The sequence below is a fragment of the Xylaria bambusicola genome, assembly GCF_022495145.1.
Source record: "Xylaria bambusicola strain CBS 139988 unplaced genomic scaffold F5B22scaffold_69, whole genome shotgun sequence".
Classification (NCBI taxonomy): domain Eukaryota; kingdom Fungi; phylum Ascomycota; class Sordariomycetes; order Xylariales; family Xylariaceae; genus Xylaria; species Xylaria bambusicola.
The window spans coordinates 187,207-203,609 of record NW_025953622.1 but is presented as its reverse complement, the minus strand read 5'-3'; the positions used below and the strand labels follow the sequence as shown (position 1 = coordinate 203,609).

General features: G+C 51.4%; 6 protein-coding genes across 6 annotated transcripts; 2 read left to right on the top strand and 4 right to left on the bottom strand.

Annotated features, from left to right (window-relative positions):
• Positions 1-89: 89 nt before the first annotated feature.
• On the bottom strand, positions 90-870 carry F5B22DRAFT_499792 (uncharacterized protein). The gene has a single exon (XM_047972432.1). It carries the CDS (start codon positions 757-759, stop codon positions 211-213), a length of 549 nt encoding a protein of 182 aa, XP_047825944.1. The 5' UTR covers positions 760-870; the 3' UTR covers positions 90-210.
• Positions 871-2,225: 1,355 nt separating this feature from the next.
• Positions 2,226-4,995, top strand: F5B22DRAFT_651503 (uncharacterized protein; the record flags this gene model as incomplete). The annotated part of the gene is made up of 5 exons (XM_047979476.1): positions 2,226-2,262; positions 2,384-2,443; positions 2,514-2,605; positions 2,669-2,820; positions 2,892-4,995. The coding sequence occupies 5 exons, from the start codon at positions 2,226-2,228 to the stop codon at positions 4,993-4,995; spliced, it is 2,445 nt and encodes an 814-aa protein (XP_047825943.1).
• A 301-nt stretch (positions 4,996-5,296) lies between these two features.
• On the bottom strand, positions 5,297-6,992 carry F5B22DRAFT_499447 (uncharacterized protein). Its single transcript, XM_047972429.1, has one exon. The coding sequence runs from the start codon at positions 6,673-6,675 to the stop codon at positions 5,599-5,601; it is 1,077 nt and encodes a 358-aa protein (XP_047825942.1). The 5' UTR covers positions 6,676-6,992; the 3' UTR covers positions 5,297-5,598.
• Positions 6,993-9,598: 2,606 nt separating this feature from the next.
• F5B22DRAFT_639761 (uncharacterized protein) lies at positions 9,599-11,551 on the top strand (the record flags this gene model as incomplete). The annotated part of the gene is made up of 1 exon (XM_047977763.1): positions 9,599-11,551. One exon carries the CDS (start codon positions 9,599-9,601, stop codon positions 11,549-11,551), a length of 1,953 nt encoding a protein of 650 aa, XP_047825941.1.
• A 565-nt stretch (positions 11,552-12,116) lies between these two features.
• On the bottom strand, positions 12,117-14,006 carry F5B22DRAFT_626953 (uncharacterized protein). Its single transcript, XM_047976280.1, has one exon. It carries the CDS (start codon positions 13,356-13,358, stop codon positions 12,468-12,470), a length of 891 nt encoding a protein of 296 aa, XP_047825940.1. The 5' UTR covers positions 13,359-14,006; the 3' UTR covers positions 12,117-12,467.
• Positions 14,007-14,594: 588 nt separating this feature from the next.
• F5B22DRAFT_651499 (eukaryotic aspartyl protease) lies at positions 14,595-16,097 on the bottom strand (the record flags this gene model as incomplete). The annotated part of the gene is made up of 3 exons (XM_047979475.1): positions 14,595-15,121; positions 15,215-15,700; positions 15,770-16,097. The coding sequence occupies 3 exons, from the start codon at positions 16,095-16,097 to the stop codon at positions 14,595-14,597; spliced, it is 1,341 nt and encodes a 446-aa protein (XP_047825939.1).
• Between the last annotated feature and the right edge of the window lie 306 nt (positions 16,098-16,403).

Sequence of the window (16,403 nt, the reverse complement as noted above, 5' to 3'; positions counted from 1 at the left end):
GAAGCCTCTTCTCCTTCTCCTTAATTCATTGTCGTTTAATATCGTTGATCGCACCCTAGGTCATACGCGATCACGAGACCATTATCTCGAACTCCATAGCCACTATATCCTCCCGTTTCTGCGGCTTTCCATCGATTCTTGTCGTCGATAGTAGAAAAATTCGCCTATTCTAGTCTCATGTGAATACAGCCCAAAGAAGGACACTTGGGCTTAGTAACGGTAGTTGCGAGCGTCACCCGACCTGCGTCTCCTATCGCTGCTAGCTCTGCCCGCGTAGTACGCGGCGGGGGGCGCTCTCGGACTCCTTGAGCGAGAATCGTAGACAACGGGCTGCACGACCTCGACACGCCTCGGGCTCCGCGAGTGATGATGATGGTGAGAGTGGCGAGAGTGAGAGCGCCGCGGGTGATGCGTCTCCTGATGGTAGGGGTAATCGCCACGGTATTGCGACGACCGCGGCGGGGGTTTCTCATGATCAGGCTCAAAGGTCCTGCCCCAGCTGTTGGATTTTCCCATGTTGGTGCATGACCGGATGATCCAGAGGAGTAGCAGAAGACCAGCGATGGACCCTATGACGATACCGGCGATAGCGCCGCCGGAGAGATTAGGGCTTGATGAACTGCTGTCACTGTTGTCACTGGGCTCCTGTGTGATGACGGTGGTGGTCGATTGGCGGCCGCTGAGGACTTTTGTGATGGCTTGTGGCAAGGTCCTGGTCGCCTCGGCCACCTTGGACGGCAAGGTGATTGCTGGGGCCATTGGTTGAGGCTGTGGAGTATATATGTATAATAGCGTAGATATATACCTGTCGACAGCTGACTACAGCTAGATTGCTTGCTCCAAAGTGAGGATTGACAGCAAGGGGTTTCGTCGATAAATAACGAGAAAACAGAAGGTTTACAGTAGGCAATCTTTTGACAGTGACAACTGTCAGAGGAATATGAGATGCAGTGGCGGTTTATACATGTCGGACTAGCCAACATTATCTACATCGTACATACGTACATACGTACATCCGTACATACGAGGACATTACCAGGTTGCACGCGGGGGGACTAAAGTGTGGTGACGACATGGCTACGAGATAGTGGATGGACAGGCTTGGCGAGAGAGGGGAGGAGAGAAAGAGAAGAGGCTGGAGGGGAGTGCGTCTGCAGATCGTGGATCGTCTCACTGTCTCGGCTGTTATATGAAGGTCGTGATGGAAAATGCACACCATTGCGCATGGATACCGCAGATACAGTCGACAGGGTAGGTGCCTAGCTGGGGCAGATTCTGGGACAAGTCTAGCAGTCTTAGTCAACGATTGAGACTACTATATCAAGACAAGACTCCCCTAGTCAGGGCGGAGACATGATGATTGGATAATCTCTGCTGGCTAGCACAATCAACCCCTGGCCAGTTGCGTGGTTCACTAGTTCACTGCTTCACTTTGCTCCGGGAATCCAACGTGGTGATGTCATAAGTGAGCGGAGCACGAGAAGAATGCAACCTTTTTTTTGTTGCTGATGCTTTCGCACTCATCGTGCCTCCGTAACACTCTATCTAGTCTCTCTTACGCGTTCGTACCCCGTCTCAAAATCATCATCTTTGAGCGGTGATAGGTGTAAGTGAGCCGGCTGATGTGAAACCGATGGTTATCCTGCAACGTAAATCGGTTTTTGGTTGAGTCCGGCGAGACAGAGCGGCAAGTCGCACCTAAGTAATTGAATCTCGTGTGAACCAATAAATCGGTAAACTAAAATCCAGGCGCTGAACTGACCCACACTGGAACTCGATGCACAACATTTTCGGCCTGCACGTTAGAATACCTACATCCATGTTGGCGGCTGGCCTGGTGCAGCAAAGACATTTATCGTGTGTTCAGTAGGTCCCTATAGTACTGTGTTACTTCGGAAGGTATCTATCTATCTACTTCGTATCGATCTATCTGCAAGCTGGAGTTGTAAATTAGGTAGGTGGCGTCTCACGTGACTGCGCGATGATGACCGCGTGTGTCTTACGTCCCGGAGCCACTCCTCTGCCCCAAACCGCTCAATAGACATTTTGGTCTCCTCAATCCATTTACGCGCCTAGGCCTGTCCCGACGCGTATTTACCACACAGCCAGACCAGTTGCTCCACTCTTCGATTACCGTTAACATCTTATTCTGTCTCATCTATATGCAATGCAAGGCCGAAGAGAACGCCTGTGATCATAATCGGCAGTGTCTCAATACAGCCTAAATGTGGATACTCGAAAACGAAGGCGAAGCCCTCGGCCGTGAGTTTTCCATAGTCTCATATCGCCTTTTCGTTTTACGTAGTTCCCCGCCTTGACGACTTGTTTCATGTCTGTCCTGTACTTGCACGAGCTAGCTAACCATGACTGTTCCGATATACAGACCGACGGCTCTGGCTTCGCCCGGGAAAGCGCTATCTCTTCGGCCGTACTGTCGCCGAACGTATGTCCTTATCCTTACTCCACTTAGAACCTCATGCCTTGCCTTGCCTTGCCCACTGACTGCATTCTAGCTGGTCAGTTGGCCATACAAGGGCCAGGCGCTGAGAGAGTCTCACGGAAGCATGTGACAATCACTGTCGACCCAGTTGTAGAGGGCCGTGCCGTAGGTCTTGCTACTGAGTCAGCCTGTATTGGTTACGCTTTGCCACTAACTACGTTTTACTAGGAGGTCGTGGGAAGTCGTTCCAAGGTCACAGTCGAGGATCTTGGCTCTAAAGGTGGCACCAAAGTAAACGGCCATAAGTACCGTAGTGAAACATGCACTCTATCTGAAGATGAAAACACCATCCAAATGGGTTCATTCCCCCCCATGTTCCGGTTCGTCAATCTCAAAGATCCCATTTGAACGCTAATGATAACTAATGAGAAACCCACTTGCGACTTTCCAGTATCACTTGGCTGCCAGTTGTCTTCAGCTTTTCTTTTACGAGCAATCAGCTTCGTGCCAACCCTTTCGCGCGCTTACGCGAGAGTCTTGAACAGCTGGACATCAAGCTGCTGTCCGATTATGATATTAGGCTGACAACCCATGTTGTTTCGAAGAAGCGCAACACGCCAAAGGGGCTACAAGCTCTGATTAATAACAAATATATTGTTGACGACGGGTTCATAGATGCTATAGTGGACGTGGCTTCCGCTGCGGCGCCTACTCATGAAGCCGTTCCCTGCCTGCTCGAGCAAGATTTTGACGCCAATTGGCCTGACCCATTGCACTTCGTTCCACCACCAGGTGAAGAGCCCGTTCCCAGGCAACCAGAATTGTTCGCACCCAACTCCGCCAGAACTGAACTCTTTGACGGCTATACATTCGTTTTTTACGAAAAGAAACAATATGATAGCCTGCTAGCGCCCATCACAAATGGAAAGGGAAAAGCCCTTCTAAACGTAGTTGTGGCCGGCGAAACACAGATCGATGACTTTGTGCGATTCGTGAAAAGTGTTGCTGGTGAAAAGGGGTTGGGCGAGTTCGAGGATGGTAGTGAGGGCAAAGGTGTCGTTGTGGTTAAGTGGATGCCCAGCTCAGATGAGAATGCGGACTGGTTCGCCGATTTTTACAGATCTATCTCTTTGCGCCTAGACCACCGCCTCATTGACCAAAAGGATTTCCTCGACGCGATTTTGAATGTTGATGCGAGCAGTTTGCGGCGTCCCCTAGAGTTCGAATCACCGCCAGCGAGCTCTCAAGTAGAGCAGCCTCCGTCGTCTACACAACAGCAGCCAATGGAAGTCGAACCACAAGATACTACTCAACAATCCAGTGGCCGAGCTTCGAGGAGGAGGGGGAGAGGTCCTGTTAAAAGCCGGTTTCAAGGGTTTGCAGTTTCTCTTGTTGAAGATGATAGTCCGGATTCAACGGCCCCCATAGCTGTGGATGTTAATGACAACCACCAAGCCAGTATTGAACCTTCCGAGGAAGGCCTTTTCGTATCACAAAGTATGCCGGATTCTGAACCGCAAGATACCACCCCTGCAAATCAACCATCACAGCAATCGTGGAGGAAGCGACCCGCCTCACCACTACCGGAACCTGGAGATATATTAGATAACTTGGCCCCGACAGCCGCACAGGTCAAACGTCGCCGAATCGCCGCTGGTGAGGATCCTTTCCCACGACGTCAGCCATCGCCCATTTCCGTAGAGAAGCCCATCATTACGGCCAAACAGCCGAAAATCAAGAAGGAAATTGACATCCTTGAGGTGGCGCGCCAACACAGAGAAGAGGCTGAGAAACAGGCGAAACTAGAGCAAGAACAGTTTGAAAAAGCCCCAGAAGATCTAGACCTGGCCGAGATCCGACGTCTGCATATCGAGGAGCCGATGCCGTTGCGAGAAGCACCACAGATGCGCACGCGCGAGCAAGACATCGCCGATGGACGTTGGGACCCAGCATGGAACGGGCGGAAGAACTTCAAGAAATTCCGACAACGGGGCGCATTGCAAGGACGAACAGTCGAGAAGATCATCGTTGCCCTTGAGGAGGTTAAGACCAAAGGCTTTGGTATCGGTGACGATTACTGGCTCGAGGATAGCACTAGTCAGCAGCAACGGAGCAGACAGCACGATCGTTCTCTGTCGAACACTCAATCACATAGGCAAGCAACAACCAGTGTGACAGAAGATTCTAGGACAGGAGATAAAAATATCAAGAATCTACGACCAGTGGATAGTAGCGATGACGACAGTGTTAGTATGGGAGATGGTAAAGAGAATGAAGGCCACGGTGACAGTGATGACGATATTGTTATTACATCGAGCTCGCGCCCGCGCATAACAAGAGCGTCGGTAAACACGACGCAATCTCAAGCACGAGGAGCCACACAAAGCTCTATGGATAAAGCGAACCCATCCCGCAGGACAGGTAAGCGGCCAGCGGCCGAACCGCCGGCTAAGGAAAAACCCCCTAAACGAGCCAAGGGACGCGTGGTGAAGGCTAGTGATGATGAAAGTGACGATGATGATCTTCGCTTCCGTTTCACTAGACGGAGAGCATAGATGGATGGAATAATTTCGTTATAAGTCACGATGGAGGGAATGATAGCTTCTTGACTTGGATCCGAGGTTAATCTCCTTCGAAATAATATTTACGCTGGGCATTCTATCTCTTCAATTTCATCTCGTATGGTTCTTCCTTGGTAACTTTCTATTCCACGTGATGATGAGGACCGACGCCCACCATGTGCAAATGTAGTACTATCTCTCGTAATAACAGTCTATCATCATTGATCCAAGATTATTTAGACTATGTAGCTATCCCCTTGGTTTCTTTCTCTAACCAAAGATGAATTTCTATTAGATTATATAGCTCATGACAAACCAAGCTCCCTTTCTGAATGCCCCTGTCTGTATGTTATGCAATGCTATACTGAATACCTGTCTGGTTCTCGCGGCGCGTAATATCTAATACTCCTATATGGCATGCCATGCCGTCTTTATCTAATGGCTCCGCGACGTTTTCTTTCTTTCTACGTGAGACGGGTATCAATCTTTCTTATCTAATCTAATTATTCCCCGAAAAAAAGGGTTTTTTTTTTGGAAGAGAGAGGGAGGGAGGGAGAAATTGCTCCAATAGCTTAGCTGGCTAGCTAATCCGTTCAATCAATCCATAGCCTCCATATCCCCCGCGCTCTGCGCCTCGCCTTCCTCAACCATGAGACCCACGAGACAACTACTCAGCATCGTCTCGTAATTCACCCAAGGGTGGATCTCCCCGAAAAGCTTCGTGCCATCGCGTCCCGCGGCGCGGAGGAGTTCTGGCTCGCCGCCTGGGTGGAACGGGAGGTACGGCGTCATGTTGTACACGCGGCCGCCGAGAGCTGTCCAGGCGTCCTTGCCGCGACGACCCGTTTGGCGCCGGAGCATGCTCGGCGTCACGCGCAGGTAGGGCGCGTTCGGACTTCCTAGACCGCGGAGATCGGCGGTCGGGTTGTTTGCGAGACGGGCCCAGTCTAGCGGTGAGTGGCCTGGCTCTAGCGTTACTTTGCGCGAGGGCTTGCTGGGCTTGCTGCTGTGAGTTGGGGGCGGCGCGAGTGTGGATGTGCCTGGTTGTCGGTCGTATTGCTGGTTGCTGCGGTTTGGGAGGGGTGAAGGGCGGCTTTGTGGGACGCCTAGGAGAGAAGAGCTGGGAGCGCTGACGTCGTTGAGTTTTGGAGGGCGGGGCGGAGGAGGCATTGACATTGTCGGTGGCGGTGTTATTGAGGATGGCGAGGAGAATCTTGGTGTTGGTGGATTTGAGGATGCGCGCGCGAGTGCGGCTGCTGAGGCTGGGGGTTCGATTGGGGTAGACGAGAGCGAGAAGGAGGGAATGGATCCGTTTGCGTTCTCTTTGCCGTGTTCTGTGACCGTCGCGGCTCTGACTTTTGGAGTTGTCTGGGGCGATGACGACGGGGTTGAGGAGGGTGAGGATGCGATGTTGAATACTGGAATCGTAGGGTTGGTATCGGCAAGTTTAGGAACTGCGTTCTCCACCTCTGGTGACGGCGAGCTCGGTGTTTTCGATGTAGAACTAAGACTCTGCTCGGCGACCTCGTCTTTTTCCTCGCCCTCTCTCGGAGGCGGATATTGTATGTTGGGAGACGGCCAACACAGGGTTATGAGGGTGTCGATGAGGGGCGGCCTTCGGATGGCGATGTAAACGACAGAAGCCAGTATGAGTGACCAACCTAACAGGGCCATCTCGCTGATATCACCTTATGCCGTCCGTTCAGATCCCGAACCAAGACAACGACAGCGACAGCCACGGTGTTGTGATTATGTTCTTTGAAGAGAAGAAAGTTGGTTGTCGAGTCGTGGTCAGCAAGCAAAGCAGGCGCTATTGGTGGGATGTTTAGCAAGTGGGCGCCGGTTCGCTCCGTTCGCCGCTGCCGACCTTTGACTGTTTCCTCACATCCAACACTGGAATTTCAAGCCTCTTTCCCCATCTCTCGAGTTGTAGGTCGTTCATATTGTCCCAATATAGAAATTCGAAATTGAGTTGGTCCCTGCCTAAGGATCTCCAGATTTCGTCTGGGTTGCTAGGCAGGTTTATACTTACTTGCATACTTTCTTCACTATTTATCCTATCCCTTCCTCACACACAGCTTCTTAAATACAATGGATTATATAAATGCTATACCAATTCTTGCTGTCACAGCGGCTGTCGAGTTGTGAAGCGAAGGTTGTGATTGTCTAATAAGCTTAGAGTCAAGTAGCGGACTATCCTCCAGACAACACATAGACAAATCAATCGCGATGAACACCAATCGGTCACGAGAAGCAAATATATAGTCGCTGTCGGACCCGAAAAGGAGTGTAGTAAAACTTCCTGAGCATGGCGGTATGGAAGCCTCATCAACGGCTTGCGCAAGCAAGGCTGAAATTAGAAGCGTACAATACTACTACCAAGGCATTTATCGATGATGCCGTGGCAACCTTCTTTCTAATTGTGTCTTATGTGCCACCGAGGGTCAAACGAATGATAAATAGAAAAGTGAATAGGAAAAAGAAGAAAAGAGCTATCAGTAATGCCTCACAGAGCAAGCTCCTATCCGAGCACATCAGAACAGACAGCCGCATGAGAGTACATTGACGTTCATTGTCTAGGAGGAACCTAAATCAAAGCAAAACCACTCATGGAATCTCTAAAGGCCCTACCAACCAAAGAATGATATAATCACTTTTTAAAATAGTAAACCATATTTATCGGAGAGTGCCTAGCGCTACCATCAGCTGATGCTAAATCGAGTTCCGGTTCAAGCCGTCGACCCCGAGGAAACATATGTTCAACTGTTCTGGCCTCACTCTTATATCTCACAAGACAGCTAATTCACCTTCGTCTTTCATTTCCCAAACTAGCAAGGTTCTCGCATTTATAGGATCATGACTCACTGTTATAAACCTTTGCAAGTGACAGCAACATGACCAAATGGTGAGTTGTTTTTCTGTTCGTGAAGCTCTGCTGCGGTGGGACCAGGTAGGTAAGTACCAGTATACATATAATCTCAGCCGCAGTAGTCGGATGCCAAGTGGGCTGATGTACTTAGGTATATACCGTATTGAGCGGAGACAGCGTCGGAAAACAGGAGGGAAAATAAAGATAGAATATATTTAAAAAAAACGATGAGCGCAATGCGGTACGTATGGCCGCTGTAGCTACTACACAGCGGGTTAGACGTCATTTAGCTAGATGATGCTGTAAAGTAATGAAAATGCGGTGTGCATAAAGATACAATCTCGTAGGTATTGATGCATACCAAGCAATGACCATCACCCCCACCTCCAATATGCTACTCACTTCTTATTCTGGTTTGTTTACACGGAAGAAACATTTCCATTTTCTGAGCCCACACAATTGGACAATTCATCGAGAAAAAAAATAAAACTACCTACCTATGCCCATTGCGTGCTTGTCTATGAGCCTGCCAACCACGTAGGGAACGAATTCCAGGAGCCCTGTAGTATATTACCAACATTCAACAGCAGAGCAACCGACCATTCGGAATCTGCATCTTGCCGTGGCCATCGATTCGCCTATAGCATCGACTCGAGTCATTGATTCAGGGGATTGATTGACCGATTGATCGAGTGAATGTCACAGGGAGGAGCCAAGGGGCTGGGTGAACAACGAACGGGACGGAACAGCGGAATACCCAGGGCAGGCTAGGGCCTGTCAGTGGCCAGCCAGTGGGTAACAGCAGCTACCTACCTCACATAGTGGACACGTCCAGCGCTCGCTGTCGCGACTCCGATAGGCCGATTGCCCGTGATGGGTTTCATGCGGCTTGGCAACCAGAACACGACACCACCAACAACAGCAGCGGCAACAACCCGTACCGGCACCAGCACCAGCACCAGCATCAGCGGTAACGGCAGTGGTAAGGTCAGCTCCAAGCCCCAAAATATTTTCGCGCCCAAAAAGAAAACAGTTGATCCTCCCACTCCAACAACCGCGTCGACAAGGAACAATACCAGCAGCAATAAAGACCACAGCACGACAACGACAACGAGAACGACGACGACGACGACGTCCACAGCAGCGAACAACCCGACTAGAATCACTAGAACGACTAGAGCGGTTTGGTCGACAGCCAGAGAGCGGGGACAAGCCATTATTCGCACCACCACTAGATCCCCTGCCAAGCAAAATCCCCATATTACCACAATCTCGACGACCCGTAGTAAAAGTAGCAATAATCGTAGTGCGAGTAGTCTGAGTGCTACTAGATCTACCACCGGCACCTCCTCCTCTCGAGCCCAACCGATAACAACAACAATAACGACAACCACCTCCTCGACGACGCCACAACCGCCTCGACCACCGCCATTGCTAATACTGTCACCACCACAGACCACAAATCCCTCGACCCACGATACGCCACCACCACTGCCATCCCCGTCACTACTGTCACCGAGACCGGGAACCGCAACGACATCGTCACAGTTGCAATCACGCCAACGCCCGCGTCCACGTCCACTGTCTCTTGCCGCCGCCCGTCGACCAGCTCTGGATCTTCGAGATCAAAATGCTGCTCCCGTGCTCGCGCCCATTTTGAAGGAAAACAAGAACATGGGCCACGAAACTTCTTTCAACCCCTCCACCACTACCAATTCCCGCCCACAAATGCCCTCTCTTAGTGCTACCGCCGCGAGGGGTATCAATCGGACGCCTTTAACCCCCAAGATAGCCTCGGCCTCCAGAACCCTTCAGTCCCAGACATCCAGCATCTCTACCGCTGCCCCTACCTCTAAAGCCAATGTTACTACTACACCTTTACCTAGACGTACACAACAGCGTCCCACGTCTTTCATAGCCACCGATAATGGCTCAAATCAAGCGCTGTACGATGACCCCAGCTCTGTCTCGGCAGCTGCCTTCAGCCCTCACCTAAACAGTAATGTTACGCCTCGCTCGGGGTCTAGACAGAACCGCGTCGACAGCGCAAGCAGCACCCCCACTGGTACCCCGATTCATGATCGCTCTGATGGCTTCCCATTCTCGCCGGATATGGGGCGGAGGCCAACGGTTACCTTCAACGCCGTCAGTCCAGATAGGAATATGCCCTTGAAACAAGATATTGCGAATTCCAAAGACTCCAAGTTCTTTCATGCTAGCGATGCAAAGATGGCACGGCCGACGAGTGCGTCCAAGATGGCGTCCCCGAAAAACCCAACCTTCTTCTATGCTAATGGCAATGGCATCGGATCCAAGCCAACTAGTCCCGCAACGCTATCACCACCGTTGTCACCTGGCTTGAATCGGAGTCAGGAGAGCAAATTCATGTATGCAAACGGCACGCCCGAGGTTCGGCCTTCACCCCAGCCTACGCTATCCCGTGGATCGGGTTCAAATGGGTCCATCTCTTCGAAAGGGCCTACTGTTCGTCCGACGATGCCCTCACGACCAGTCTCGCCCAGCAAACTACCATTGCATTCTCAATCATCTTACAGGAACAGTACGGGGTCGCAAAGTGCAACTATGCATGCCGCAGCTGCATCTACGGCCCGTGGTCAAGTTTCTCCGCCACTCATGTCACCAAACCCGGCACTGCGCCGTCCAGGTACTGCAACTTCGCGATCTAGCGGCCATTCACGTTCAGGTAGCTTGGTGAAAGGAGACGGCGCTGTTGAGTCGCTGGCACCCATGACACCCTCCCCTATGGGTCTCTTTCCTCCTGCAAACCTCTCCCCTACGAAAGCTCCGCCGCTGACGTTGGCCTCCATTATCCAAGCAGCTGAAGAATTTACAGAGAATGAGCCGGACCTCGACCACGAGGATGAGCACGAGCATGAGGACATTGCTTCACCTGGCGATCAATCAGTGCTGCAAAGCCCCACTAAGTCAACTGGGTCGTCAGCAGATCCTCTAACCGAGTTGATCGCTAACGCCCGAAGAGAACGGAAGGTTCAAGACTTGCAGATTAGGAATGCGTCCCTTGAGGCCATTAATCGCTCCCTGGAGCGCCAAATGCGGAAACAGACAGCCGAGTTGCGAAGATTCCGACGCCTTTCGCGCGCAGGTCACTTATCTTTGGCATCCACCACTTTGTCTAGCCGTGCACCGTCTGGGGCCATCTCAGAGCTGGATTGGGAGTCTTTAGGATTATCAGATCTTAGTGAAGAAGACCTATCTATGCGAGAGCTGGAAGATGAGTCACTGTCAGACACTGAATCTGTATCATCTGACTTGAGCGCTAGTGTCCTCGAAGCACGCGATGAAAAGCATCGTGAACGAGATGAGGAACGACTGAAACTTGATTTATCCAAACACCAGCAAATTCTCATTGATTCGCAAAAGATCAACCAGAGCATCAAGAGATGTCTTAACTGGACCGAAGAGCTTATCAATGAGGGCAAGAAAGCACTCGAATACCAGGTCAGAGTTAGTGAGATACGACTGGGCGGCAGAGTATTGGACCCGCTGGATGAGGAAGAAGAGAGTTCGAAGCTGCCTCTTCCTGATGACACGGCTCCATCTGAAGTCAAGCCCACAGAAGTAGCCGAGACCCCAGCAACTTGGGGAATAGAACCACAAGACCGAGACAGCGGTATAGAACTTCCTAGAGATGGGGGTTGAAAGGATTATTCCGAAGCTCGGCCAAAGTAATCGCCACTCCATACGAGAATTTCCTTGAAGTTATAGATGGTTGGGAATGGCGCATAGCATACACGACGGTAGCGATGGCGTTTTTATATACCTTGGGCGGCAAGCTTGATGCAGGCAAGCCTGGGATGTTTTCTTATCTTGGTTTACTTGAGACTACACAATTTTTGGTTTTCTATGTCACAACTGTACCACCACCACCACCACCACCACCAAAATACCCAGAACACAATCATGGATCGGAGTCGGGCAACCACAACCCCATCTCCCATCTCGCTCGTCTAATGTCTTTTTCCTAACTGTTTTTTTAATGATGATACCCCAGATATATAGCCCTCCCAGTAAGGACTTGGCTAAGCAACATATGGCGCCTGAATAGGGCAAGTTGCTAGAAGATTACCCCTGCGCCAACGCCAGGGAGAGATGTACATAGGCAGATGGTTGGACATACACATTTAACTACCTGGGGCAAAATGCCCTATGTTACAGTTATATGCCTATTATAGACCTCAATCCATGAAATAAATCATATGGCCTTAAAGTAACCAAAAAGGGGAATTCGAGTTTCGGTATATGCATAAGTGGCTCCAACGAAATATTGACCATCTTATTCTGTACTACTACAATCATCTTGATCGTATTTCAACTTGGACATGAATCTTGACATTACGATTGAGAAAGCCTTCCCCTTTCACATATTATAACTATGAGGCATTGTCATCATATCATCCTGGTGGGAATACCTTCGCTACATCGTCATCCCAAGCGAGATTACCCTGAACTACTTACTTACTGCATTGACTGATCCTATCCTGCTCCCATAGCGGATTCACAACATAATACTCCCCTCCTTACGTATTTACCCATACCCATACCCACTAACTAGTACTCACTCAGGCACAACAATCTCACCCTCAAACCCAGCGCTTTTCGCCACGACGCGCGCAGCAGCTACGACGATGGTCTTCCAAACTTGCCAGTCCTCATGACTACCACCCTTTCCCTCGTCCTCGCGCGGCGCGTAGAGAAGAACGTATCCCCACGGCAGCATCGTCCCGACCCCGGACATCCGATGTCTCTCGCCCCACCCCTTGCGCACGACCTCGGCGGCGTCGGGGAGACTCAGACATACGTGCGCGCTGCCCTCGGCGTGCACGTGGGCCGTCTCCCCGCGGGCGCGGGGAGGAAGCCATTTCGCCTGCTCGAGATCCACGTTCTCCGACGCGGACGATGAAGGAGACGGGGAAGGGGAAAGCCAGAGGGCTGTGAACTTGGGAGATTCCAACGCGCTCGGCTTGATGGCGAAGAGCGAGGGGTTGCTGCGCGCGAGGGAGGCGAGGTATGCGTTCTGTCGCGAGACGGTGCTGCTCGAGGCCGTCTCTGACGTCTGGCGTTGGGGGATCACGGTCCCTGGGACGAGGGGGCGCGGGGAGGAGCGCGGCGGGAGAGGTTTGAGGTGGGATTCTTTGGCGTAGGGCGTGTAGCGGCTTTCTTCGGTCGCGGAGAGGCTGAATGTTGTGGCGGAAGGGGAAGGGGTGCTTTTCTCGTAAGGGGCTGGGACGGCGCGCGGATCCCGCCGCGCGACCAGGTGCGCTAAGACGTTGAGAAGCCAACCCCGCGGCGAATGGGGGATCCCGCCCTCGCCGAGGGCGTGCCAGGCTACGTAGCAGTGGCGGCTGTATGCGAGGAGCGCGACGACTGCTGTTGCGGCTGTTGTCGTGTAGATCAGGCGGTGGGGGTTGGTGCCCACGTTGCGCAGCGCCGTTTGAAGATGGTCCATGGTGCTGTGGTGGTGATGGGGATTGATACAGAAAGTGTCTGTCTCTTTTGATAAATGGAAATTTGGGACTTTTGAAGGAGCTTCAAGTAGAATCTGGCGAAGTGCAGCTGACTGGGTAGGGTAGACGAATCAGCGAGCTTTGATATATGTGCCTTTTTATACCTTTAGAACTCATGTCTCCATGTGCTTGTTCCCCTCTGATTGCTTTTTTCACGAAGATCCGAACGCTGCATAACAGTACGTATAGTACTTTCGTGTTACCCTCGCTCTCCAAAGAATGCGAATGCGGCGGCCGAATCAAGCGGGGCTCGCTCCGGTCCGAACCGAGCTTGCCGCCTCCAGTGTCCCGGCGCTCGATTAAAGAGAGAGGGGTTGGTGATAAGTTAGAGTAGTCCTTTACCGGGACGGCGTCGGTCGAATCGGGTGGATTACTTGACGTCAATCCTCAATGTTACTAGTAAACTGATTGAACCTAATAATGTGGGTTGTGTGGATTAGATAGCTTGGGGGGTTATTCAGGTTATATATATGTTCTATTGTATTGTATTATACCTACCGGTATGCTGTTATTAATCGCTCCCCGCATCATACGACGCTGACAGCCAGTCGGTCCATGACCTGATGTCACCAAGGATAGGTGAAATAATTGATTCTCAACTACTTAAGACAAAACGCTAGTCTACCTGTTATACTAGTTCGGTGTCTTACAACCTCGGATCTGCGAGGATGAGAGTGTGAACGATCGGACCAATCCATGACAAGGCATCTCCCCTCAGCTCCGATAGCTCCGACCCAAGACCTCAGATCTGATAAGATCAATCAAGTCTTTGATGAAATGCATACTTACTGCAGTAATGGCTTGAATATATAACAGCTTCTACAGTAGCTGTACCTATATTCATGGCGAATTGTCTGTAATCCTATTCTCGTAAATACATAATCCTTCCATTATCATGATTCACTGAGCACACTACATATACCACTACTATATATATAGGTAGTCTCCCTGCTATCTTCATATTCATACCGGATGAGTTGACCCTCTCTCTACCTCCCTAGGTATTGTCTCGACAACTTGAGTTTGACTGACACACAGGCATATAAGTCACGTGGCGGCTAACACTAAACGTATACTGCCTGTCATAATCTTCAATGATTCCCCCAACGCCAATGAAAAACGTCATTAAAATTATGAATCTTCTTCTCATTCATCAATTCCAAAACATCCCACGAAGATCAAAGCGGCTTCGGCGCTAAACCAAGCTGCGTCTGACCACCGTGAAAAACAACAAACTGCGACTTCAGGAACACGTCGCCGTAAATCGCGAAGGGGAAACCGGGCGGGACGGCCTGTATCCCGCCAAAGCACGTGGTCGCGTCGGCGAAGGTGTTCCCGTCGACGGGGGCGAAGTTGATGAACTCCCCCGGGATCACGGCGAGATAGTCCCCGATGACGGCGGTGTAGCTCGGCAGGGTCGCCGCCGCCGAGCACGGGAACACGTAGCCGCCGGCCGTCTGCGCGGCGTTGACGGCCCCCGGGATCGCGGCGTAGTACGACGCTGCGATGGCGTCCGGCACGAGCATGAGGGTCGTCCCCGTGTCCGCGATGGCCTGGTGCGTCTGCGCGTTCATGACGTTCGAGTCACCGATCTTGTACCCCTGCGATGTGAATTCCCAGAACCCTTGGCTTGTATTCACCGGGATATAAGTGATCTGGCCCGTGAACTCCGTGGTATCTATGAAGCCGAAATTGTAGTTCCCAGCTATACGTTTGTAGGCATACCATTAGCGACGACTTTTTTATTTTTGATCCCGAGTGAGGAGTTTTTGGTGGGGGGGCGGAAGAAAAATCTTACGTTCAGACGCCCTCAGGTTCGCCGTGAACAATGGCGCGGCGAGATCGCGCATCGCGTTGTCGAAGAAAGTGGGTTGCTGGTTCGGCCTCACCGTGTTCAGCGTGCTGAAGGCGAGGCCGACAAGGCCATCCGTGTCGGGACGTTGTGTGAAGGCCAGTGAGACGTTAGTAGCGGACTCGACGGCCTGGTTCTCCACGGTGATCCCCCCAATCGAGACGGTGTCGAGATACACGTTGCCACCGGAGCTACTCCCATCGCCATAACTAATGCCCCAGGATTCCCCCGTTTGCAGCCTTGCAGTTGAGCTCTGGGGTATGTTGTAGACAGTCTGACCGCCGATCTGGCTTTGTGGCGTCTCGGTGCTGAAGACCCAGAGATCGGAGGAGCCCGTGTCGAAATCGAGATTCAGGGTTTGTGGGGGCGTGCCGATTTGTACAGGGCACAAGTATTCCGAGTCGAACATCTGAGGCGTAGCAGCGACCTCACCTGTTATTACAGTACGTCAACACCATAACTTTCGGTTTTCTGTGTCCAAAAAAAACAGCATATTCTCACCCTGTGGACTCGCCGAGGTCTGATTCCCAGCACCAGGCTGCTCCAGAAGACCCAATTCTTCCAATAACTGCTGAAGGTAGGATAGCAGGTCGTCGGGTATAGCAGCGCCGTATTTGGAATACGCTTTTGCCATGGCCATTGCTCCCCGGCCCTTTCGCGCGCCGTAGAACTTCTGATTGGGGACCTGGTTAATCTTGAAAGTCATCCCTCCGAGCGTCGATACTTCGAATAGAGGATCGAGGATTCCCCTTTTCTCCGTAGGCGCAGCCCAGACCAGGCCTCTCGCGACAAGGGCGGCCGCAGCGACGGAGCTGTGGCGGATTCTCATGATGGGCGGAATGTTAAGTTACCTACGACGAGGGGTGATGGTAGGAGGAGGGCAGGGGAGAGGAGGCGGGTTGTAAACAACGAAGAAAGGGTAGCGGCGGTGCCTGGCTAAGTATTCTATCATCTACTGTATCTTGGTTTATCCTGAGGAGGCACAACAACGTCTTATAGAAACGAGGGACGACACGTAATACACGATGGTGACCAATGTGTTGTTGGTCGGAGCAAATCGGCAAAACAAGATCCGGGCAACGAAGGAAAGACGATGATAATAATAATAATAGTAGTAGTAAGAATTTAATTAACT